Consider the following 20,961-nt stretch of genomic DNA (forward strand, 5'->3'; position numbering starts at 1 on the left):
TTCGTTTTTCTCGTTTGATTGGTACATTAGTAACATTATTAAAGGTAGTAAAGCGTATAATATTTTAATCCAATTTACTAGGTTAAGACTAGCGCTTTGTGCATGGTGAATGTATTTTAACGATAACAACATTACATATTAATAAATAGGTTGCAAAATATACAATTATAGATAAAGATCTACGTCTTGCGCAGGATGAATGTGTATATATAAAATAATAAAATTTAATTTATATTTTAATTTTTAATTTTTTATTATTGGACATTATAAAGAAAATTTAAAATATGTAAATTTTAATTATATACATATATTACATATAAAATGATTTGGGTTTTGAATTATATATTCAATTATCTTTATCTAAATATAGAGATGAGACATGTGGAACTTTGAAGATTAGATATGTTAATAAGTTGTTAAAAAAATGTTAATAATAAATGATGGGTTGATGAACTGTTTAAATAATCGTTGGACTTTAGCTATGTCAAGAGCTCACAGATTTAGTGGCTCTACTCTTTAAATCTTTAAACTCATTTGGTGAAGTAACATATACTCGTATCTTGGTTGTTTTTATATAATTAGCTTAAGGTCTAATTTAAATATTAGATATTAAATATATAACTCTAAAATTCTGTTACATAATCATAACTGAAATTACCAAACGACATTAAAATAAGTTAAGAAAAGTGCTATAGGAGCAGAAAGTACTCTATAGTGTAATAAAAACTCATAATGTAACCCTGAACGTAAAAAAATCAAGAATATATCACATTCAAAAATGTGAACCGTGTGATGTTGTGTAAAGAATCGCCGCTGACCGCTAATATTAATAAATCAATATCATGAACACGGACGGAACATGACTTGACTGTTTGGTTTGAGAATTTAAATTTATATATCGAAGGTTTAATGGTATTTGTTAGACTATAAAAGGATTCTTTACGGGATTACTTCGGATTAGGCATGGGCGTTCGGTGGTCCGTTCGGTTTCGGTCCAGGTGATTCGGATTTTCGGTGGTATGCTTATAAGTTCCATTCGGTTTTTACTAACTATCGGATCAGGTTCGGTTCGGTTCCTTCCGGGTTCGGTTCGGATCGGATTTAACCAATGTTTAAAATCGTACAAAAATATATTTTTAAAAACTTCGAAAATTGACCAAAAAAATTTCAAAATATATAAATTAGTTACAAATCTAATTAAAAATTAGTTAAACTATCTAATTTAACTAAAAAGTATTAAAAATAACAAATAAAACAAACGACAAAGACTAGTGCAATTAATGCTTCTTTAATTTGTTTAATTGTTTCTCGTTATCCTTGTAATAAATTTATTAATAAAAATTATATAAACAACACTAATGTTCTTACAAATATTATTATTATTAAAAAAATATAAATTATGTTTACATATAAAATTTAACAAAATCATATAAAAATATAAGTAAAAAGTAATAAAAATTTAAGTAAAAAATATATAAAATTTAAGTAAAATATTTTTATAATGTGAGATTTTTTATTAACAATTGATTTTAGTAAATTGTGATTGATTATGGTGAAAATATTGGTGATGATATTAACAAATATTGCTATACACTTAATTTTATAAAATTATCTTTAATAACTATTAATGCATTTGAATTGGTTAAAAATTTAAAGTAATAATTTATATTATATATATATATATATGTATATATATATATTTATATATGATTATTAAGAAAAAATATAAAAATATGTTGTTAAAAGTTTGGTTAGGGCATATAAACATGTTGGACCGAGTAGAAATGACAGTTAAAATGTTGATTGTAAGTAATTAAATATATCAGATGTTGAATTATTATTATTATTATTTATACACGTATGTAAAGGTATGCAGTAAACAAATTAACATGATTAATATGCAGAATCAAAACATCTGGGTTTGGTGGCTCGGAGTGATCCTTGACCACGGCATCGTAGAGCCCGTAGGATATTGGCCTGTAATACTTTTTAACCGCCTAAACGATTACGTAGAACGGGCGGAATGGGGCGGTGAAATCCTCAATCAGCAAAATCTCGGTCGGCATACCACGATCGAAATGGGATCCGGATATATGCCTGACAGCAGGCATGGGAAAGCCGCCTATATGCGGAACCTAGAAGTCGCATTGTCGGCAAATGTCTTCAAGCCGCTCGAAGACCTCTTCGTAAGATCTACTCACCCAGATTATTACCGATGAAAGAAGTCAAACAATTCTGCATTTGGGGCCAACTTCTATTACAGAAGTCCTAAACAACTCTTGCTCGCAGTCCATCTTAAGTTGCACTCGCGCGTCTCTTGTTTATATATGTTTCGCTGTGTGTTTTCTACTCTAGTTTCTTTTGGTTTGTTTGTTGTATTTTGTTGGGGAGTTAATATGTTATTTTGCTACATGTAAGAGTTTCTTATAGTATGAACGTCTAGACATATATTTTAACTCTGATGTAATGGTTTGTTACGTTTTAGTATGAACGTCTTACGCAAGCGGGCGGATATCGCTGTCCTTGACCTAACTTTTAAGTAGACACGCATGGTAACAGATTCATACGGAAGATATATTTTGAAATTCCATTAGTTTTATCGTACTTGATAGTATTAGTGTCAACTTATACGGACCCAACAGATATTCATTTTGAGCCCATTGTTACTCTATACATGTCATAAAAGTTTAACACACAGGCCTCAGTTGTTTGCTGCAGTGTTTGAGATAATGTCTTACTCTTTTTTAAAAAAAATTAAGCCTTGGTCACTGGTCAATTGTTCAATAGTTCATCAGCAAAATAATAATTGGAAATGGTCTAATTTCTGGAATGAACTTGACCAATCCAACACAGAAAAAAAAAAGAAACCGGTTTTGGAGACGCAACAAAGAAGATGAGAGGTTAACCCTGTTTGGTCCTCAATACCGGCGGATATTAACCGGTTTACTATATATGCAACTGTGTATAGAACCAACAAACCAAAACTAACTTAAATAACGGACAAAAAAACGTGACGGCAAGGCTCGGATCGGGAAGCTATCATGGTGGCAGAATGTGAATGTGTATATGTGAGTCAAATTGGTCTTGTGGATTTATCCATTCAGTAACTGAATAGAAACTCATTGGTGATTTCCAAATAAACCAAAGTTCTCTAATCCCTTCCGTTTCTTCTATTCAGTTAACTTGTATTCATCTCGCATATCTTTTCATCTAAACGTATATGCTTAATTTCTTCTTTATCACTCTCTAAAAAGCATTTTAAATTATTATCTTGCAGTGATGAACTATCGAGCAGTTGAACAGTGACTAAGGCTTAAAATTTTACAAAGAGTAAGACACTATCTCAAACACTGGCAGAAAACAACTGAAGCCTGAGTTGTAATTCACTTTTTCTGACATGTGCATAGTAACAATGAGGTCAAAAAGAATAGCTGTTGGGTCCGTTTAAAGTGTGAAACTCTAATACTACCAAGTACGAGAAAACTAATGGAATCTACAAGCAAAGAAGTATTTCAAAATCTATCTTCCTTACGAATCTGTTACCAATGCGTGTTTACTTATCTGTTTCCCTACCGAAAAGGTTAGGCCACTTGAGGTGGATATCTCCTTCTGTAAGTCTCGGGGCCAAGAAGTTGAGAGAGTTCAAGCTCCTCCACAATCTGATGAGAGACGAAGCAAATTTGGTTATACGGAAGTGACTAGACCAGTTTGGTTTGTGCATAGACATGAGCAGTCTGGTTCAGTAGAATTTCTTAAGACAAGACGTTTTTCACGGTTACTCATTAGCTTGATGAGTGGCAGCTTCTGTGAGACTTGACGCCAGATCTCCTTCACTGCTCCATTTGGGTTATCATAATCAAAATACCGTCTTACCTGTATGCCCCATCATCATCCACGTGTGAGAAACGTCTACTTAAAAGAGGTTAGAAGTTGAATAAATAGAGAAATGTACCTGTTTCATCTCTCTTTGATACTCAAGAACCTTCTCGGTTCCTATTCTCCTCAGCATCCCAACCAAAAACCCTGGCTCCAGAGCTACACCGGCCTCGACGAAAATCGAAAACTTTCTGTAATCAATAACATCTTCGAAAGGTAACTCGATGCTATCGCTTACAATGACGGGCACACACAAGCTGACTATGGAGTCAAAGAGTCTGCATGCGGATGGAGTGTCACCCGCGGGGTTTAGACAGAACTTTGAAGTATGCATTCCTTTCGTAGCGGCTCGCCGGTTCTCTCTGGATTGAGTTCCATGTTTGATGGTTACATCTTCTTCCTTTTCAAGTACTTGGAATAGCAAATCACGAACTTTCCCGCCCTAAAGACAGCCAAAAAAAAGACAGCAACTCATATTGTTCGTTTTGCTGACTAATCGCAAAACATTATATACATGGGTAAATATTTTAGCGATTTAAAATTAATTGTAACTAGTCCTGCTACGGACAAACAACATTTGATTGTAGATCGCAACGACATTCAAACCAACATGCCCATTGATTTAAACTTACATCTTTGCGGTATCGATTCCCCATGAAGAAGAGCAACGTGCTGCGAGCCTCCACGCCAATCTCTCCAGCGAAGAGATTGACCCTATGAGAGTAAGGTATCACCACATCTTTAACGAACGATCCTTGATCAGGCCTAAGCCTCCCAAAATCCGCCACCAGGAGAACCGCGTTCTTGACCCGGTCCAAGATCCGATACAGCGCGTTCGGATCACCCGCGGGAATCACGTGATCTCTCCCTTTGTTCCTCCTCCACCACTCTTGGCTCTCAAGCCAGTCCATCAACTCCTCCTGCATCTTCTCGTCGCTGTAACCCGACCCGGGATCCACGGGTCGACCCGCGTTCACGATTAAACTGAGGGAAGAGAACACGGGGACGTAGAAAAGATCGGCGTCGGCAGGATCCGACACGCGGGTGATCGGAGACCCGGGTCGATCCGCCTCGGGTCGGTTTAGATCCGAGAAAAGGTACCACTCGTGCATATGCTGGTGACCCGGATACTTGAGCGTGGTGACGTCATCGATGGGGTTCTTCAGCCCATTGCGGACGATTGCGTGCTGCTCGATTATGCCGTGAGTGAATCTGTTGGGGAGATCGTACATGTAAACTTTAACTTTGGGATGAATCGGAGCACGTGGTTGTTCATCTTCTTCGCGGATGAGATCGGAGGAGGAAGGGAGGGAGGGGCTGACGGAGGCGTTGAGGATGACGTAGATGGCGATGACGGAGACGACGGCGATGGCTGCTCGTTTGAGAAGGGATGATTTACGCGCCATTGTTGGAAGCTTGTGTTAAGGGTTTTCAGGGGAGAAGAGATTGAAGAAATGTAACTTATTAGCAGCCCAAAGTCGAAGACTTATGAAGATGACTCGTCGTGATTTAGGTTCGGTCCAAATCTTCCATAACAGCTTATTTATTTATTTGTATCAATAGTTTTCATTTTAATATTAATTTACTTTTCTATTAAAAATTGGGAAAATTTGGATAAATGCACTTGAATAAAAATATAATATAAAAAATACACCCTTGTTTAAGCTTTTTGAAAAATACACTTATCTATATATAAATTTACCAAATTGCCCAGTTGTCAATTCCAATTAAACAATTTTAAAAAAAAATATTTTAAAAAAAAATCGTTAGAGTTAGGGAATTATTTGTGAATCCACTGTTCAGAATTTCTTCCAACTCTTTCATATACACATGAAAGTAATCTTTCGATAAGACTTCAATACAAGCAACACCATATGTTTTCTGTGACTTTAAACTGTTGGTATGTGTTTGTTCTTCCTCTGTCTTTCTTTTTCCTTTACTTCCTTTTTGAATCTTGTACTCCATCTCTATATAAACAACATAAATTAAAAAAATTGTAAGATACACGAATCAAATCATTGGCTCAAACATATTTATTGGATTTTCATGACACGTGAAAAAAAAGAACAAACCGATGAATAATAATCAGTGCAATTCTTTTTCATATTCAAAATCAAAAAAAAAAAAACATATCCGAATACATCATATTAGCTAGAACTTACTTGGCTCCAGTAGAGAAGATGAAAATTTTGTAGAGACAAACGTGACTTGCTTTTCTTTTTTAGCAACATGACTTGTTTATGTAAGTTGAAGAAAATAAAATAAAGGAAAATCTGTATAAACATCATGATAAAGTCAAAACAAGTCATAATTCACATGTTTATCTTTGTTATTGTAAAATTTAAATGGTAAAATAACATATTTATCTCATCACACATATTTATCTAATTTTAATGATATTATTTTATTAATTTCTATTTATATATTAATTTCGAATTATATCTTGGGTAAAAAAGTCAATTCATAATTAAGAAAGTGTATTTTTCAAAAGTTAAAATAGAAAATGCAATTATCAAATTTCAAATCATAAATAGGGTATTTTGCAAATTATCCCTTAAAAATATTCTACAGATATTTTTCTTAGACATTTATTTTTTATTATGGACATTTACTTGTGATCATTTTACTTGTATGATTGTATCTAGTATGGGGCAAAAAAATCAAAACAAATACTCATTTTCTCTCCACGTCTGAACCTTATCTTAACGCGTGAACTCCGACGACCGGCGCGTGGTGGTTCGTTCAGCACCACCGCCAATCCCAATCTCTGTATTTCTTCATCTTTGCTTAGTTCTAGTTCAGTTCGTGACTAAAACTCAGTTTTAAGAGATATGTTTTGGTCAAATCAATGAAACTTTGGATCAGTCGTAGATTTTTGATAAAAGCTCTGGATCTGATGATTCATGGTGTGGCCTAGCCACAAAGTTTTTGTTTAGAAATCTACGCCTAGATTTGGTGAGTTTTATTGTGTTGCATATCTTTGAGCTTCTTGTGTAGTACGCTCTTTGTCTAAGTGGATGGAGTTTGTTGTCGATTCCTCTGATCCATCTCTATGTCGTTCGTGTATGTGTTCTTGGTGCTCCGGGTTAGGTAGGCTTGGCTCCTAGTTTCTTGTTCAAATCTCCTGCAGATTTGATTTTGGTGTGGCTTCATTCTTTGGTGTTTCTCAGTCGTGTACGACTCTGCTGTTTCCGGGGGTTGATTGAATCTGAAGGATTCTCTCTTACCGATTTGTGAAGCTTGTGTTACTTGGGTCCTGAGTTGTTGCCTCGTTGTACTAGGATGGAGTGGTTTTACGGTTGTTTGGCCAGGGGCGTTCCCGTTTAACAGCTTTTGTAGATTTTCTATCATTTAGATTTTTCTGTTTTGTTGGTGCTACCAGCGGTCCACGGGTCTTGCTTAGTTTAAAGTGTTGGTTTGTAATTGTTTGGGCTTCGGCTGCCCTTTATGGGTTTTAGGTTTCGCAGATATTGTGTTGTCTTTCGGTTTAGTGAACCAGACGAAGATGGTCGTGTTTCAGGTTCATTATCGCAACCGAACCAAATCCTAATGGATACCCGAGCGTCCACCTCATATATTATAACAGAGATCATTTCTATATATGTAAAGAAAAATATATATAAATGTCAATATATATATATATATCCACATATTATATTACACAAAATAAAAAAGGCAAATTTGTATATTATATATTGTATAATAGTTGTAAAAAAAATATTGTATAATATAATCTGAATTATTATAATGAAGATTTTGTAAAACAATGTATGCGCATAGTGCGGATATTTTCTACTATCAAAAAAGGCAGTAGAAGTAGAGAGTTTGAGGTGCAACAAATCAATACAAGATTGACGAACAAAAGCTTTGAGAAAATGTTATGTGTTACTTTATTTTCTACTATTTAACTTTTTAGTTTATAACTAATATACTCAATTGTTTTTTTATTATTGATTTTATATGTTTATTATTTTCAAAGTAACAAATGTTTTATGGATTTTTAATTAATTAAAATATTATTATTTGTATCCAAGGTATTATATAAAATTATATAAAATGATTATACGTATCATTAAAGATAATTTCAGAGACTTTTATATATTTTAAATAATTTTATATAATATTATTTTTATGCTTTTTAAACTTATTTATTTGTATGCTATTTCAGTCACATATTAGTCAAATCACTTTTGGATTAATTTCAAAATATGGAAAAGAGTATTAATTATTGAACAATCAATGAGAGTTCGATAAATTAATATATCCCAATTATATTTTGGAAAATTAAAATAAATAGAAAATTGAAGTTTTTTTTTTAACGTTGGTTTGTTATGATTTTACAATTATGAGAAATATTACATATAAGGATCTATGTCTAACTGCATCACCTGATCCGTCCTACGAAGATCACGCCTGACTGAGTTTATTTACACCATGTTGAAGATCTCTTGTAAGTCTTTCTTCCGTAGTCTGCATAATTATTTAATAAATCGCCTTCTCCGAAAATTGAAACCTAAATCTGCTGGTGTAGAAGCATTAATGAACTATTAGTCAAACCATTGAACTAAAGGGTCTTCCCAGACAAAAAAAAAATATTGAAGTTTTATGAGGTGAAAAATATATGGTGTCTATTAATTCTATTTTTGTTCTTTTAACAGTTTTGTAGGCATTTTATACGGACTCAATTTTCTATCTTTAGAAATAAAATTTAGCTATATACAATAATATGACTAGAGGTACATAAAAAATTCAAGCAATAAAGAATCAGTTAAAGAAAACAGTTTTTTTTAAAAAAAATCAGTTAAAAATAAAAGAAAACATGTCTAAGGGTGAAAATATTGTTCGTTTCATTATCTTCTTAGTGATATTTTTGGTGGTTTCAACAGGTAATTTTAACATAGTTTTTGAAGTCTCCCAAAAGCATGTCTTTGATTTCTAAGCATGATGTGTATTACATATGGGCATTCAGATTTTGGAACTAATTCAATTCGGTTTCTATCAGATCCGGAACTTTAGGTTTATAGATATTTGAAGTCAAATTGGAATTTATAAATTTTGTTTGGGTTTGGGTTCAGTTTCCACATTGTGTATTCTAATATTACAAGCTCTAACCTTTTGCATTTAAAAGGTTTTTATTAGTCATCAATGTTTAACACAAAACAAAATTATTAAAAAAATTATAGATGCTAAGATGCGTTTGGTTTATGGTGTTTACAATGTAGAAAATTGATCTATATATGTTTTGTCATAATCACTTTCCAACAGAGAAAATAGCTGCTGAAAAACTGGACCGTGATTGTCGAGGACTGCCACTCCTTGTGGCACCGCCTAAGATTTGTGATAAACAGATTGAATGTGACCGTCATTGCAAGGCTCCACCGCTTAATTTTGTAAGAGGCGCATGTGTCATTCCCAAGAGGGCGAGTACAAAAGTTTGCACTTGCTATCGGAACCAGGCTGATTGCAAGGCACCGCCACGCTGAAGAGAGCTACGGACTTGACCGGTCAACAGAAAAAAATATCGGCTTATAGTTTTCTAATAATTTACTTACTATTTTCTCTGTTTATAAATATTAATGTTTAAATATTTCACTCATATTAAGATGTAAAAATAAACTATTTTATTAATTATTCATTTTATTTTATTTTTTCGGGACATGTAACTATCGTATATACTAATATAAACCAAGAGTGACATGTAAAATTTTCGGAAAATAAAATAAAAAGAGAATAATTTTTTTTTTCTTTCTTTTAACACTACTGAAATACTTCATTAAACTGGGGGACCAAAAGGTCAAGGTTAGAGCATCTCCAACTCCTAGCTATTTTTACCTCTATATGCTATAATAAAGGTAAAAGTGCTCCATTCCATCTCTATTTCCACCTCTAAAATAGAGATTACTATTTTTTCCTCTATTTATAGCAGAAAAATAGCATTCTTCTATTATAGAGTCATACTTTTTTATTTTCAAAATAGTCTTTTGACTTTCAAATTTTTATAGTTTATAACCAAAATAATTATATTTATAGAGAAATACAGTTTTTGTAGGAGTATAATAACATTTTTTATTTACATAATAGTCTTTTAACAAAACTTTAGTTTAAAAAAATTCATAAGTTTATGAAAATATTTTAAAAATTAAAAATAAATAGGGTTAGTTATCAACTTTTATAAACAAAATGTATCTTTTGTAAAATTAAAATAGAATCTTTTGAGAATATTTTTTTATAGAGGCAAAAATAGAGAAATACATTGGAAAGAAACTCATCTCTATTTTAAAGAATCTATATTTTAAAGGTAAAAATAAGAGAATACATTGGAGATGGTCTTAGGGAGTAAAACCCCAACGGAAAACATAAAAGCCAGTACCAGCAGGCACCAGAAACAAAACGAACAAAGAATTGAGCACAGCAGAGGCTCTCCTGACAGAAGCAGAGAAAAAACAAATGCGCTTGTAGGGTGGTTGAAATATAAGTTTCAGTGCTTTGACGAAATGAGGATAAGTCCATAGTTTCTAAAAAACAAAATGAGGATAAGTCCATCATACTCGGTAATTCTTTAATTTCAGGAAAATAAATAAAAACTAAGATCAAAGATGATTTTGATGGCAACAAATAATTAACATTACCTCTATAAGACTATAAAAGCTTTTAGGTATAATCATTGCCAATTATCTTGGAATTACTGTGTGAAACTGTATGTTTCAGTTAATAATTAGTGTTTCTTACGTTTTTGCTTATGTCATCCTGGCGATTGCCCAGATTAGTACTTTCCTGAAGTAAAGAAACCAAGTGAGAAACAAAGAGTCATAACTTCATGAAAGATCAAATCAATGCAACTGCCAAAGCTTGTTATTTTGTACCATTATTCAAACAATAGAGAGTTCAAAAACATAAAAAAGAGAAGCAGAGATGGAGATCTTCAGGATTTTCTTGATTCATCCCTGTTACATAGATCAAGATTTCATTTAAGAAAACAACAATCTATGTTGCAATGGAAACTTCCAGAAGAAAAGGAAAAAAAAAAAAAAGCTCAGTGCTTGGCGTCTTCTTCTTCGCAGAACTTGGAGTACTTGTCAGAATCCATCAGCTTCTTTGCCTCTTCTGCATCACTCAGCTCCACCTTTATGATCCATCCATCTTCATACGGGCTCGTGTTCACCTGTGAATCCCAACAAAACAATCTCAGCTCGAGACCACATAATCAAGAACCTCCAAGCTCACAATGTTTAACAATCATATCAGTCGATGAACCAAATATCTACATTTTTTTACAGTGACATCAAGTTTCTCAAAGTTTAAGTCTTTCACATCAGCCAAAACTTTCCAAGAATCAAATGAACTCACCAATCCAGGGGACTCGCTCAGCACCTCATTGACTTCAACCACCTTACCGGAGACTGGAGAATTGATATCACTGGTAGCTTTCACACTCTCAACCGCTCCAAAGCTCTCACCTTGTGACACGGAACGTCCCAAGTCAGGCAACTCAACATAGACCACATCACCCAAGTGGTCCTGAGCGTGATCCGTTATACCGAAGGTTGCTTTGTTCCCATCAATCTTCACCCATTCATGTGACTCAGCATACTTCAGATCCTTCAAAACAACTATAAACAAAAAGGGACCAAAAAGAGAATAACCAAGTAACGTTAGATGGCAAAGATTCAAACTTTTCAAAAAGAAATGGTCTCAGAACATCTTGTTTCAGACAGAACATAGTTCCACAACAAAACCAATCATTACATCACGGTACCGATCTTACAAAACGACCAAAGATCAATACTTGCAATAAAAAAACAATCTCAGATTCAACCATCAGAGAGAGAGAAACAGAATAGATCATCAAACACAAGAGAAACGAATCAGAAGGAGACAGTGATTCACCTGACGCAAACCCTCGTTGGGCGATGGAGATCCTTAGATGAGAAGCGACCCTGGAAGCCCACAAGAATCTTGCAGCCATTTTTTTCGTCGAGATCTCGAAGCACAGAGAAAACGCAGATACACACAACAACTACAGTGAGAGAGGGAGTGCACTCACCGACCGGCTTATTAATATTCTTTAGGAGAAAGGGGTTTGGTGGGTTTGCTTCTTTTTTTTTTTTTTTTTTTTTTTTTTTTTTTTTTTTTTTTTTTGTTCCATAAAATATCACTTTCTGAAATGATTATGCTCGTGGGCCAATTTATTGTCAACAACCCCACTACAGCAACATTTGTGGGATTGTGACACTAGACCATATAGAATAACATGAATATTTGAACATTCTGATCATAAAAATCCAAACTTTATTAAGAAGGCACGGTTAAGGATGTATCATGTATCCATTCGCTTGGGGACAAGAGAACTCACATACACACCTCCTTATGCGTTGTAATCTGTTCCACTTTGATCCTCACTACAAGATGCCAAAAGAAGCGATGAAGATGTTGTGTATGCTTTTATCTCTGGGGTTTAATGTCCCATTTGGGTAATGGTATAATTACCTTTGAATTTCATACAACATTAAAGCTTATGCAATCTTGCTACAATCTCGATACGTGTCTTGGAAATGTTATTACCGTCCACAAAGAATAATAATACTACATATGCACAGTTACAACATAATAATTTGGCTTTACTTCCTCTGAGTACTATTCCACGTTGCTCGGCTTCAGCTAATATAAAACTTTGGTTTCTTTAGTTTCGGCTCACCTAGATGCAACGATACGCTATCCTCTTCATCGGAACTGTTCTTCAAAGCGACAAGATCATTAACTTCATGTTTCTCTTGCGCTTTACTACCAGAAGAAGCAGACTCGTTAAACAACAAAGGAGCAATGAAGAGATGCTCCTCTACTTCAGGTGTTGGTTTGATAGCTTCTTCTATATGAAACTCAGGCGGGATAAACGGCTCAAAGTTTTCATCTTGTTTGTCTCCTGATGGAACCGGATCGGGTGGTGATGACTGGCTAACGGTTGAATCAAGAGCTGTAAGAGAAGTGTTTCTCTGTTCTCCAGCAGCTGCTTCAAGCACACAAAGCCACTTAGAATAAGTTAAAAAAAACTATCTGAGAATAGCTGAGAAGAAGAGTTTAAAACCTTCAAGCTCATGGTTAGAGGTGATGAGATCAAGCTCCAAGAGATCCAAAAGCCGACCAAGATCAACTCCACTTGTCCAGTTCTCTGGCTCTCGACCAGCTATAAGTTTAAGTCTCCCTCTGTTAGCTGTCCCTCCCCAAATGATCCCAACCGGTCGTGGCTTCTGACCGTTCGGACTCGTTAAGAGTATAAGGCTTCCACTGTCACCTTCAAGGTCAAACGTTTGCTGGTTTTCACCGATGACCAGAAAGTCCGTGAGGAAGCATATCCCTTTCTCGTCATTGTATTCCAATGCATAAGCCATTACGGTTCCAGTGGTGTATCCAGAGCTTCTTCCAACTTTCACAACTTGTTTCCCAATAAGGCTATCAATAGGGGATTGCAAGTCTATGGCTTGGACGTTGCCTATCTCACCTATGCCTTTTATCACCGTGGTTACATTGCTCGTATCAAAATCTTCTGCAAATGGAATGAATGCACCATCTGCTCTCACGAATGTTTCTGCATTGGAATATAAAGAGTCAGAGGTCCAGATATACAGGTTGCTATTAGAGATAAAGTATTCCACATTGGGAATTTAAGGAAATTTTAAGTAATATATAAAAGGTTAGGATCAATCCACTTATCATCAACTGGTTTTAGGTTGGAAGCCTATGATAAACCCGAATTTAACGGTTCATGAACAGAACGATACAGAGATATAGCAATGACATTGTACCTGGATTTGTGCCAGCAAATATGCCGTACCACTGGTCATCTGTGATGAAAGATGTTGCTCTCTCGACTGCACCGAGGTAGACGCCCGGTCCAAGGCTTGGAGGTAAAGGATGAAACATTTTCTGGCTTGGATAGTCCAAATCAACTGCGACGTGTCGGTTAGTAAGGAAACCAACCTGATGGTTACCGGTTTTGCTTTTAACAATAGCCCCCAAGGTTCCGTACGTTTCTTGGCTTGCAACCTAAACAACACAGAACACACAACACACAACTGAGACTTAACGGTTTGCAGAAGAGGGAGAACAGAGAAAAAAACATACCTGAGAACCAGAGCCAATGCAGGGATCACTTCCTCTCAAGCCATCTACAAGTTCATTATAAACCTGTTCCTTTGGTGTAGCAGCAGGTGCACCGTAATATTGAAACTCCACAACATCTACATCACACCATACCCCTCCAGGACCCTATTAAGACAACATATTACTTACCATATAATGCTCTGATCAAATATCTGAAAAAGGCTATGTGTTGAAGATAACTCAACCTCAAGAGCAGAAGGAAGGCACTGCATTGGATTCAGCCATTGCCTATTAACTTTCCTAGCAACAAAGACAAGAATCGCTGGAGTATTCGTTAACACACCACCTGTGATCCGGAACCCAACCGCTGTACCGAGGCTAAACAGGCGCAGGATCTTACTATGAAACGCTCTGATGGTCATGAGCTCAAGCAAGGTGGTGGCTTGTTGTCCTGAAGGCAACCTCCCAACAATTTCAGGCAAAACCTCTTTCTGGAGATTACCAAAGTAGTTAGCTCGGTCTTGCACTGCGTCGTTGAGGCGGGTGAGAGTAGGCCAGGAGAAGTAAGGGGCATTGCTCTCTGCGTGCTGGATGTTGAGTGAAAATGGGTGGAGAGGAGAAGGGCTTGAAGATGATGGGAGACTCATGTGATTACAGTGGTGGGTTCTCTCTAAGTCCAAAGCAGAATACTCTGATTCAGAGGAAGCTGCTTGGATGAATCTCTGACCCCAACCTCCCAAAGTCATAGCTGTTACTGAAAGAAAACACCGTACCGTTTCAGCTCTGCAACAACGAAAAAAAACAGATTCCATCAATGCTTATGATACTCGTATTTTGAGGGATATAAGAGCATGATTTAGCAGAATATAAGAAACCGTCTCTTTTAACTAAAAAAAAGCTATGAACCCGCTCTTAAATAACTCCAGTCTAAGAAACTCCATTAATCATGCTCTAAGAACTTTAATAAATCTTTTTTTTTATATATAATTTCCAAAAAAAATTGAAGCTAAACTAATGTTTCATAGACATGTGACCAGATCCTGCTCTGCTTTTTAGAAAGAAAGTCAGCACGCATATTTAAGCTGCAAGAAGTCATGAAAACTGCTAGTTATTACTTATTTAGAAAGTTAAATAACTTTGTAGTCCTGTCAAAAATCTATACAAACATTTAAGCTAAGAAGAGTCTAACTAAGAAGTGTTCTAGGTTTGTTTTGAAGTTAGTCCAATCCATAGATTCATCAATCATCTTTGAGTAATTCAGCGTGGTCATTTCAAGGATAGCCGAATAATTATTTTTTTCACTTTCACTTTTGGATTGTTTATAATATAATTAAAATTGCCATATTTATGCAGATTAATCACAACAATAAACAGAAAATAATCCAAACACCAGATTACGTTTCATGAACCCTAGAAGGTTGTGTAAACCTGTAGAACCCATCTTCGAATTTCAAAATTACAGAACGAAATAACATAAACGCAAAGGAAGAATCACCTTCAAATCTGACTGAACCTAGAATCTACATCATGCATAAACAAAAATATATAAAATCAAACCATATATAAAACTATGATTCAGGGAAGGCGCGAGACTCACCGACAAGACGATTGGTGGGAGTAGCAGCGAGAAAGTTCATGAGAAAATGGGAGCTAAAGAGGGATAAAGAGAAAGAGGTAGCTGCATTTAGTGGAGAGAGAGAGAGAGAGAGAGAGAAATGGATGAAGACGACGACGGGGAGAGATGATAGCAATGGCTGCTGCATAATAATTTCTTTGTAACTGTTGATGGTAGTTGTGTATACAGTACATCAATTATCTTCTTCTTTCCTTCTTTTTTTTTTTTTTGGTCGACGCATTGATAATTATTTTCTTATTTATATTCTTGTGTGTCCGCCAATAAAAGCTCTTTTTCTTTTGGGTCAACACCAATAAAATCTCTTTTTGAAACTATTCTTGTACCTTCAACTTTATAGTATTTTCTTTTTGCAATTATGTTATTCTTACTAGGTCTCTTTTGGGTTATTCTTTTATATAATAATTTCTAATGAGAAAATTTTAACAAAGATCAAATTACGATTTTATTTGAATATAAGAAAAAAGTGCTAAATCGATACTAAAGTGGTTGTTCTTTTTGCTTCTACGGAGGCTATATAAACCTCATCTGATGCTGTTTGCAAAGGTCTTACATCATCTTAAGGAACTCAATTACTAATATAATACCAAGAAGACAATCTGGTGTTCCGACTTGTATTCATACTCTTCTTCTTCTTTATTGTTCTTTCATTTTAATATGTTCAGTGAATTAGTAATAAGCTAATAGCCTTGGTATTAGTCTTTCTCCTATAGTCAGTTTGTGTTGTGTACTTTTAGCTGCATTGTTCAACTCTTGTGTTATTTCACTGAAACTCACCATGAGCCAAGTCTTCCATGTTTTTTTTCCTTTTTCATAAACTGCATTGTTATGTACTACAAGGTTGCTTGGAGCTATTTGTTTTGTGTGTGTATAACAATTATCTAGAACCTCAAATTCCCACATCTATTGTCTATGGAATGCTTTGTCTGAATCAAATCCATGATCTTACAATCAATCTTCATCCACTTGTTCATTGATTATTTTCATTTGACATATAACTCCAAATTTATTAGATTATCTATAACTCCTAAAACTTCAGGGTTGTCCCAGTAAGAGTGTATATTTAGTAAGCAGAATCTAAGGAATTGTATCGACTATGACATTTGGTGTAATAGTTTTTGCTAGTGTTATTGTTGTATCACTAATGTCATTAAAATTGGGACAAATGAATCCATTTCCATTAGAACAACTGAAATTGTTAATTTTCAAACTGATTAAAGTTTTTCTTTTCTCTCCAAGTTTGGTTTAGATTCGGTATATGTAGAGGTGATATAAAAACAAAATAGTAGTATACATTAATTAAACATTTGATTTGGTTTTAGTTTAGGCAGATTTATCTTGTTATCAAAGTCAAAATGATGGAATAAGCTGCACTGCAAGAGAACTAGCCGTTGGATGTGGAGAGGTGACGAATCCGACGTCCCAGGGTAAAATGAGTTTCTCTACTGATAAAACGACGTCGTGGCGGGTCCCACTGATTATTATTATCTGTAATCGCAATTTTTCAAATCTCTTTCTCGTCGTCCCCAGGAAAAAAAAAAAATGTCCGAGAGGAAATAAGGTAAAAAAAAAAAAAAGAAGAAATCTGCTTTGTAAGGAAAAGAGTTAGTGCTCGTGATATTTTGATTCCTGTCTCTTCGTTATCGATTTTAAGACATCCACATTGGTCGTAGATCTGAACAAAAAAGATAAAAATAAATCCCACGGATTGGATATTACGATTACCGCGTCTATCGAGATTCGATTGTTGTGTTCGAGGGTCACAGACGACGAGGAGCGAGTTGATTCGATTTGGATTGTCTGGTGTTTCGCATTCCGGATCTAACCGGGGCGGGTCGACATTGTTAGGTGGATCTGAAGAAGAGAGATGGATGTATCGGCGGTTAGCGAAGAGCTGGCTGAGCTCGAAGGACAAATCAATGACATCTTCCGTGCTTTGTCGTGAGATTCCTCTCTTTTTTAGATCTTTCCCATTTGTTCGTCTGTTGTTATTGTCCGTAAAGTTTGCGTCTTTTTTTTTATTTTGCGACCAGAAACGGATTCCAGAAGCTGGAGAAGATCAAAGATGCTAATAGGCAGAGTAGGCAGCTCGAAGAGCTCACTGACAAAATGCGTGACTGCAAGAGGTCACAAACCCATTTCGTATTTATATCTGTTTTTGATGATTTGATGATGATGATGATGATGATGCCTTGTTCTTTTTCATTGCAGCCTTATTAAAGATTTTGATAGGGAAGTCAAAAGCTTGGAAAGTGGAAATGATGCCAACACTAACCGGATGCTCAACGACAGACGACAATCCATGGTTGACCAATTTCGAGTTTGTTCAATAGTTTCTAAGAGTGTTTTCTAATCTCAGGTGATGTTGTGTGTTTGTGCAGGTTAAGGAATTAAACTCATATGTTGCTCTCAAGAAGAAGTACGTGACACTTACGCTTATTCTATTTTTTTTTGATGTTTTAGTTTATGTTGACAGTTACATTTTTGTTGGAGTTGTTGCTTGTTATCATGTTTCTGATGATGATGATGATTGTACAGATACTCATCCAATCTAGCAAGCAATAATAAGCGAGTAGATCTTTTCGATGGACCTGCCGAAGACCACATGGAAGAGAATGTCTTACTTGCTTCAAGTAAGTCCTTTAGGATCGATCGTGCAATGAGATTGCAATAAACATTTGTTGTATGAATAGACCTACCTAATCCCTTATTCCCTTTCAGACATGTCCAATCAAGAACTAATGAATAAAGGAAACTCCATGATGGATGATACTGATCAAGCCATTGAAAGGGGCAAAAAGGTTACTACTTTTACATATTATCTGAATATACTTTTGTCCATTTTTACAAAAGCAAACTCTCATTTCATTTTGTTTTGTGGCTTTGACGTACCAGGTTGTTCTGGAGACTATAAATGTGGGAACAGATACTTCAGCAGCTCTCAAGGCTCAGGTTTGTCTTTATGCCACACCATCGCTGCTTCTGTTCTGAATCTCAATTCTTTTTCATGAGACCTAAGGGTAAGTTTACCTTTTCATTGTTCAGACCGATCAAATGAGTAGAGTTGTCAATGAACTCGATTCTATCCATTTCTCACTCAAGAAGGCCTCCAAGCTGGTCAAGGAAATTGGTAGGCAGGTCAGTTCCCAAAATCTCCTTATGTATTCTTTATACACTTCCTGTTTCTCTGCAGCTCCCACTTGCCCCTTTTACTGACTTTCTGCTCTTCTTCTCTCAGGTGGCCACAGACAAATGTATTATGGCATTTCTTTTCCTTATTGTCATTGGTGTCATAGCAATCATCATCGTCAAGGTACCTGATACCTCTCAATTCCTTTCTTATTCAAATAATATAAATATATGTATATATAGAAACACTTGCATAGTTCTTTCTTCAGTTTTCTCCTGTAAGTTTGTCTCCTCTATGATTGTTAATATCATCTCTCTTCTACGCTCATCTTTGCTATCTTTCCTTTCATAAGCTATTTGCGCGGTTATTGTTTTCACATTATCATACTGGTAACATCTTCTTTTCTTGTCTTTTTGGATAGATTGTGAACCCAAACAACAAAGACATCCGTGACATACCTGGCCTAGCTCCACCAGCCATGAATAGACGTTTACTCTGGAACCATTACTGAAAACAAAGATTTCTCATTTCATGCATTCAAAATACTGGTTTCTTGTGCACGCTTCTTGGTCCTTCCCCCTAAGTCCATGTTGCTGTAGATGAACCCGCCTCACTTGAAAAAATTAATCAGTATTTATTCCCATGGCTATTGGCTTCTGCGCATTTGAGAAGTCACATGAATCAAATTCATTTTCTTTACAATCCCAGATTCAAAAACCATCAATTTGTTGTTCATGTGCTTTGTATAACAATGACTCTTTTTGTGTTATATCATATGTGTCTATTTTTTTTAAAAACGTGGTCTATGTTTTGTGTTCTGGTAATAATTTACTTCCTCTGTTTTCACTGGTTTATGTTGAAAGTTAAAACTCAGTTATATTCGATAAACTTGTACAACTGGATGACTCCCATCTTTTGTCTGTGGAAAAAGCGTCTTTGGTTACTGCGAAGAGTCGCAACATCAAAGATATCAGAATAATTCATTTACTTAATAGGACAATCGTTAAGGATCAGAAAGCTGCTGCAGCTACTCTCTTGTTTGTGTTTATCAGAAAGATGACAAAAGTATGACGGATTAATAGCAGATTTCCATTCCAAAAGTATGTTATGATACTTGCATAATATGTGTCATGGCACTCTACAGCGATCACAGTGAACAATGTCGAAAAATCTACTGCCTATCACTGCAGAAATTGTAGGAATACCTCTCTTCATGTTCATCTTTAGGCGTGATCAAACCTCCAAAGATTGCAACACCTCATACAAGACGAAAACCAGGAATAAAAAAATGCATAAAATAAACACTCGTAAATTAATTTACAAAGTATTTGAACCACTACAAATATTTTCGTGATAAACATAAGTATTCTTAATTAGTCTCGTGAATACTCGTAAATTAATTTACAACCCCATTTTCAAATTAAATTAAATTCATGGCCAAACCCATTCATGCGATACTATCATTTTTTTTTCTTTTTTACTCTAAGATTCAGATTTTTTTTTTTTAATTAGAATTCAAGCAATAAATTGCTTCAAAGCGATTAATGGATATTCAAGTTATATTAATTCATGTCCATCCCTTTCATGCAATACTAACATTTTTGTGCCCTTGCTCTGTGATTCAAATTCTTTTGTAATTCAATTAGTGATAAATTGATTCAAATCTATTAATGGATATTCAGGCTATGAATATGGAAGAACTATTCAATATCGATCATGGTAAGAGATAAATGTTTTGATTGGTATTTTGGTTTAGTTTGATTCCTAATTTATGTCTAGTTGCATATTTTCAGGATGATGTAATCATCTTCACAATTGGATGACTGAGTATACTCGCTCTCACCACTGATGATTGGATAATATCCTTCCAATAAATGTGGGAGGTGACTTCTATCAGTTGAGAATCATCGTTTTATTGAATCCAATGGATAAGTTATTCAATGGAATGATTGTAACTTCTTATTCTATACAATCAAGTATCTTGAACCCAAAATATTGAATTTGCGCAAATTTTGTTGTTATACAAACTTCCATTGTATAATCTTCAACATGCTAGCATCTTTTAGCTTGACATTTCATCTTAGCATTTTAAGTCTCTGGCCTCAGTTTTCCATAAAAGCCCAAATGTGTTTTATTTGTTCTTTACAAACTTGACAATATCACGTTAAAAATTCAAATAGTATATTTCAAGTAGAACTGAATTGATGATTTTAAATATTCTACA

General features: G+C 35.0%; 4 protein-coding genes across 4 annotated transcripts; 1 reads left to right on the top strand and 3 right to left on the bottom strand.

The window, feature by feature from the left end:
- Positions 1 to 3,365: 3,365 nt before the first annotated feature.
- Positions 3,366 to 5,364, bottom strand: LOC106329380 (probable arabinosyltransferase ARAD1). Its single transcript, XM_013768024.1, has 3 exons — positions 4,509 to 5,364; positions 3,953 to 4,318; positions 3,366 to 3,873 (listed from the first exon to the last, which is right to left on the bottom strand). Exons 1-3 carry the CDS (start codon positions 5,280 to 5,282, stop codon positions 3,685 to 3,687), a joined length of 1,329 nt encoding a protein of 442 aa, XP_013623478.1. The 5' UTR covers positions 5,283 to 5,364; the 3' UTR covers positions 3,366 to 3,684.
- A 5,335-nt stretch (positions 5,365 to 10,699) lies between these two features.
- Positions 10,700 to 11,969, bottom strand: LOC106331840 (glycine cleavage system H protein 2, mitochondrial-like). Its single transcript, XM_013770259.1, has 3 exons — positions 11,764 to 11,969; positions 11,224 to 11,486; positions 10,700 to 11,038 (listed from the first exon to the last, which is right to left on the bottom strand). Exons 1-3 carry the CDS (start codon positions 11,840 to 11,842, stop codon positions 10,910 to 10,912), a joined length of 471 nt encoding a protein of 156 aa, XP_013625713.1. The 5' UTR covers positions 11,843 to 11,969; the 3' UTR covers positions 10,700 to 10,909.
- Positions 11,970 to 12,327: 358 nt separating this feature from the next.
- LOC106335574 lies at positions 12,328 to 15,806 on the bottom strand. The gene is made up of 6 exons (XM_013774129.1): positions 15,572 to 15,806; positions 14,220 to 14,757; positions 13,996 to 14,139; positions 13,677 to 13,917; positions 12,959 to 13,459; positions 12,328 to 12,880 (listed from the first exon to the last, which is right to left on the bottom strand). The coding sequence occupies exons 2-6, from the start codon at positions 14,718 to 14,720 to the stop codon at positions 12,531 to 12,533; spliced, it is 1,737 nt and encodes a 578-aa protein (XP_013629583.1). The 5' UTR covers positions 14,721 to 14,757; positions 15,572 to 15,806; the 3' UTR covers positions 12,328 to 12,530.
- A 1,337-nt stretch (positions 15,807 to 17,143) lies between these two features.
- LOC106335575 (novel plant SNARE 11-like) lies at positions 17,144 to 19,579 on the top strand. Its single transcript, XM_013774130.1, has 10 exons — positions 17,144 to 17,548; positions 17,641 to 17,733; positions 17,819 to 17,912; positions 17,989 to 18,026; positions 18,146 to 18,240; positions 18,329 to 18,408; positions 18,503 to 18,559; positions 18,653 to 18,745; positions 18,846 to 18,920; positions 19,159 to 19,579. Exons 1-10 carry the CDS (start codon positions 17,475 to 17,477, stop codon positions 19,246 to 19,248), a joined length of 789 nt encoding a protein of 262 aa, XP_013629584.1. The 5' UTR covers positions 17,144 to 17,474; the 3' UTR covers positions 19,249 to 19,579.
- The last annotated feature ends 1,382 nt before the right edge of the window (positions 19,580 to 20,961 follow it).

Source organism: Brassica oleracea, chromosome C3 (genome assembly GCF_000695525.1).
Source record: "Brassica oleracea var. oleracea cultivar TO1000 chromosome C3, BOL, whole genome shotgun sequence".
NCBI lineage: Eukaryota > Viridiplantae > Streptophyta > Magnoliopsida > Brassicales > Brassicaceae > Brassica > Brassica oleracea.

Excerpts from the sequence above, each read along its gene's own strand:
- LOC106329380 (XM_013768024.1), bottom strand. The coding sequence starts at position 5,282 with ATGGCGCGTAAATCATCCCTTCTCAAACGAGCAGCCATCGCCGTCGTC. Across the intron at positions 4,319-4,508 it reads GGAATCGATACCGCAAAGAT|GGCGGGAAAGTTCGTGATTT; the intron begins GTAAGTTTAAAT and ends GGCTGTCTTTAG. Across the intron at positions 3,874-3,952 it reads ATCAAAGAGAGATGAAACAG|GTAAGACGGTATTTTGATTA; the intron begins GTACATTTCTCT and ends TGGGGCATACAG.
- LOC106331840 (XM_013770259.1), bottom strand. The coding sequence starts at position 11,842 with ATGGCTGCAAGATTCTTGTGGGCTTCCAGGGTCGCTTCTCATCTAAGG. Across the intron at positions 11,487-11,763 it reads CCAACGAGGGTTTGCGTCAG|TTGTTTTGAAGGATCTGAAG; the intron begins GTGAATCACTGT and ends TTTTGTTTATAG. Across the intron at positions 11,039-11,223 it reads TGAGCGAGTCCCCTGGATTG|GTGAACACGAGCCCGTATGA; the intron begins GTGAGTTCATTT and ends TGGGATTCACAG.
- LOC106335574 (XM_013774129.1), bottom strand. The coding sequence starts at position 14,720 with ATGACTTTGGGAGGTTGGGGTCAGAGATTCATCCAAGCAGCTTCCTCT. Across the intron at positions 13,918-13,995 it reads GCATTGGCTCTGGTTCTCAG|GTTGCAAGCCAAGAAACGTA; the intron begins GTATGTTTTTTT and ends TGTGTTGTTTAG. Across the intron at positions 12,881-12,958 it reads CTCTAACCATGAGCTTGAAG|CTGCTGGAGAACAGAGAAAC; the intron begins GTTTTAAACTCT and ends TGCTTGAAGCAG.
- LOC106335575 (XM_013774130.1), top strand. The coding sequence starts at position 17,475 with ATGGATGTATCGGCGGTTAGCGAAGAGCTGGCTGAGCTCGAAGGACAA. Across the intron at positions 18,027-18,145 it reads TATGTTGCTCTCAAGAAGAA|ATACTCATCCAATCTAGCAA; the intron begins GTACGTGACACT and ends ATGATTGTACAG. Across the intron at positions 18,746-18,845 it reads TCAAGGAAATTGGTAGGCAG|GTGGCCACAGACAAATGTAT; the intron begins GTCAGTTCCCAA and ends TTCTTCTCTCAG.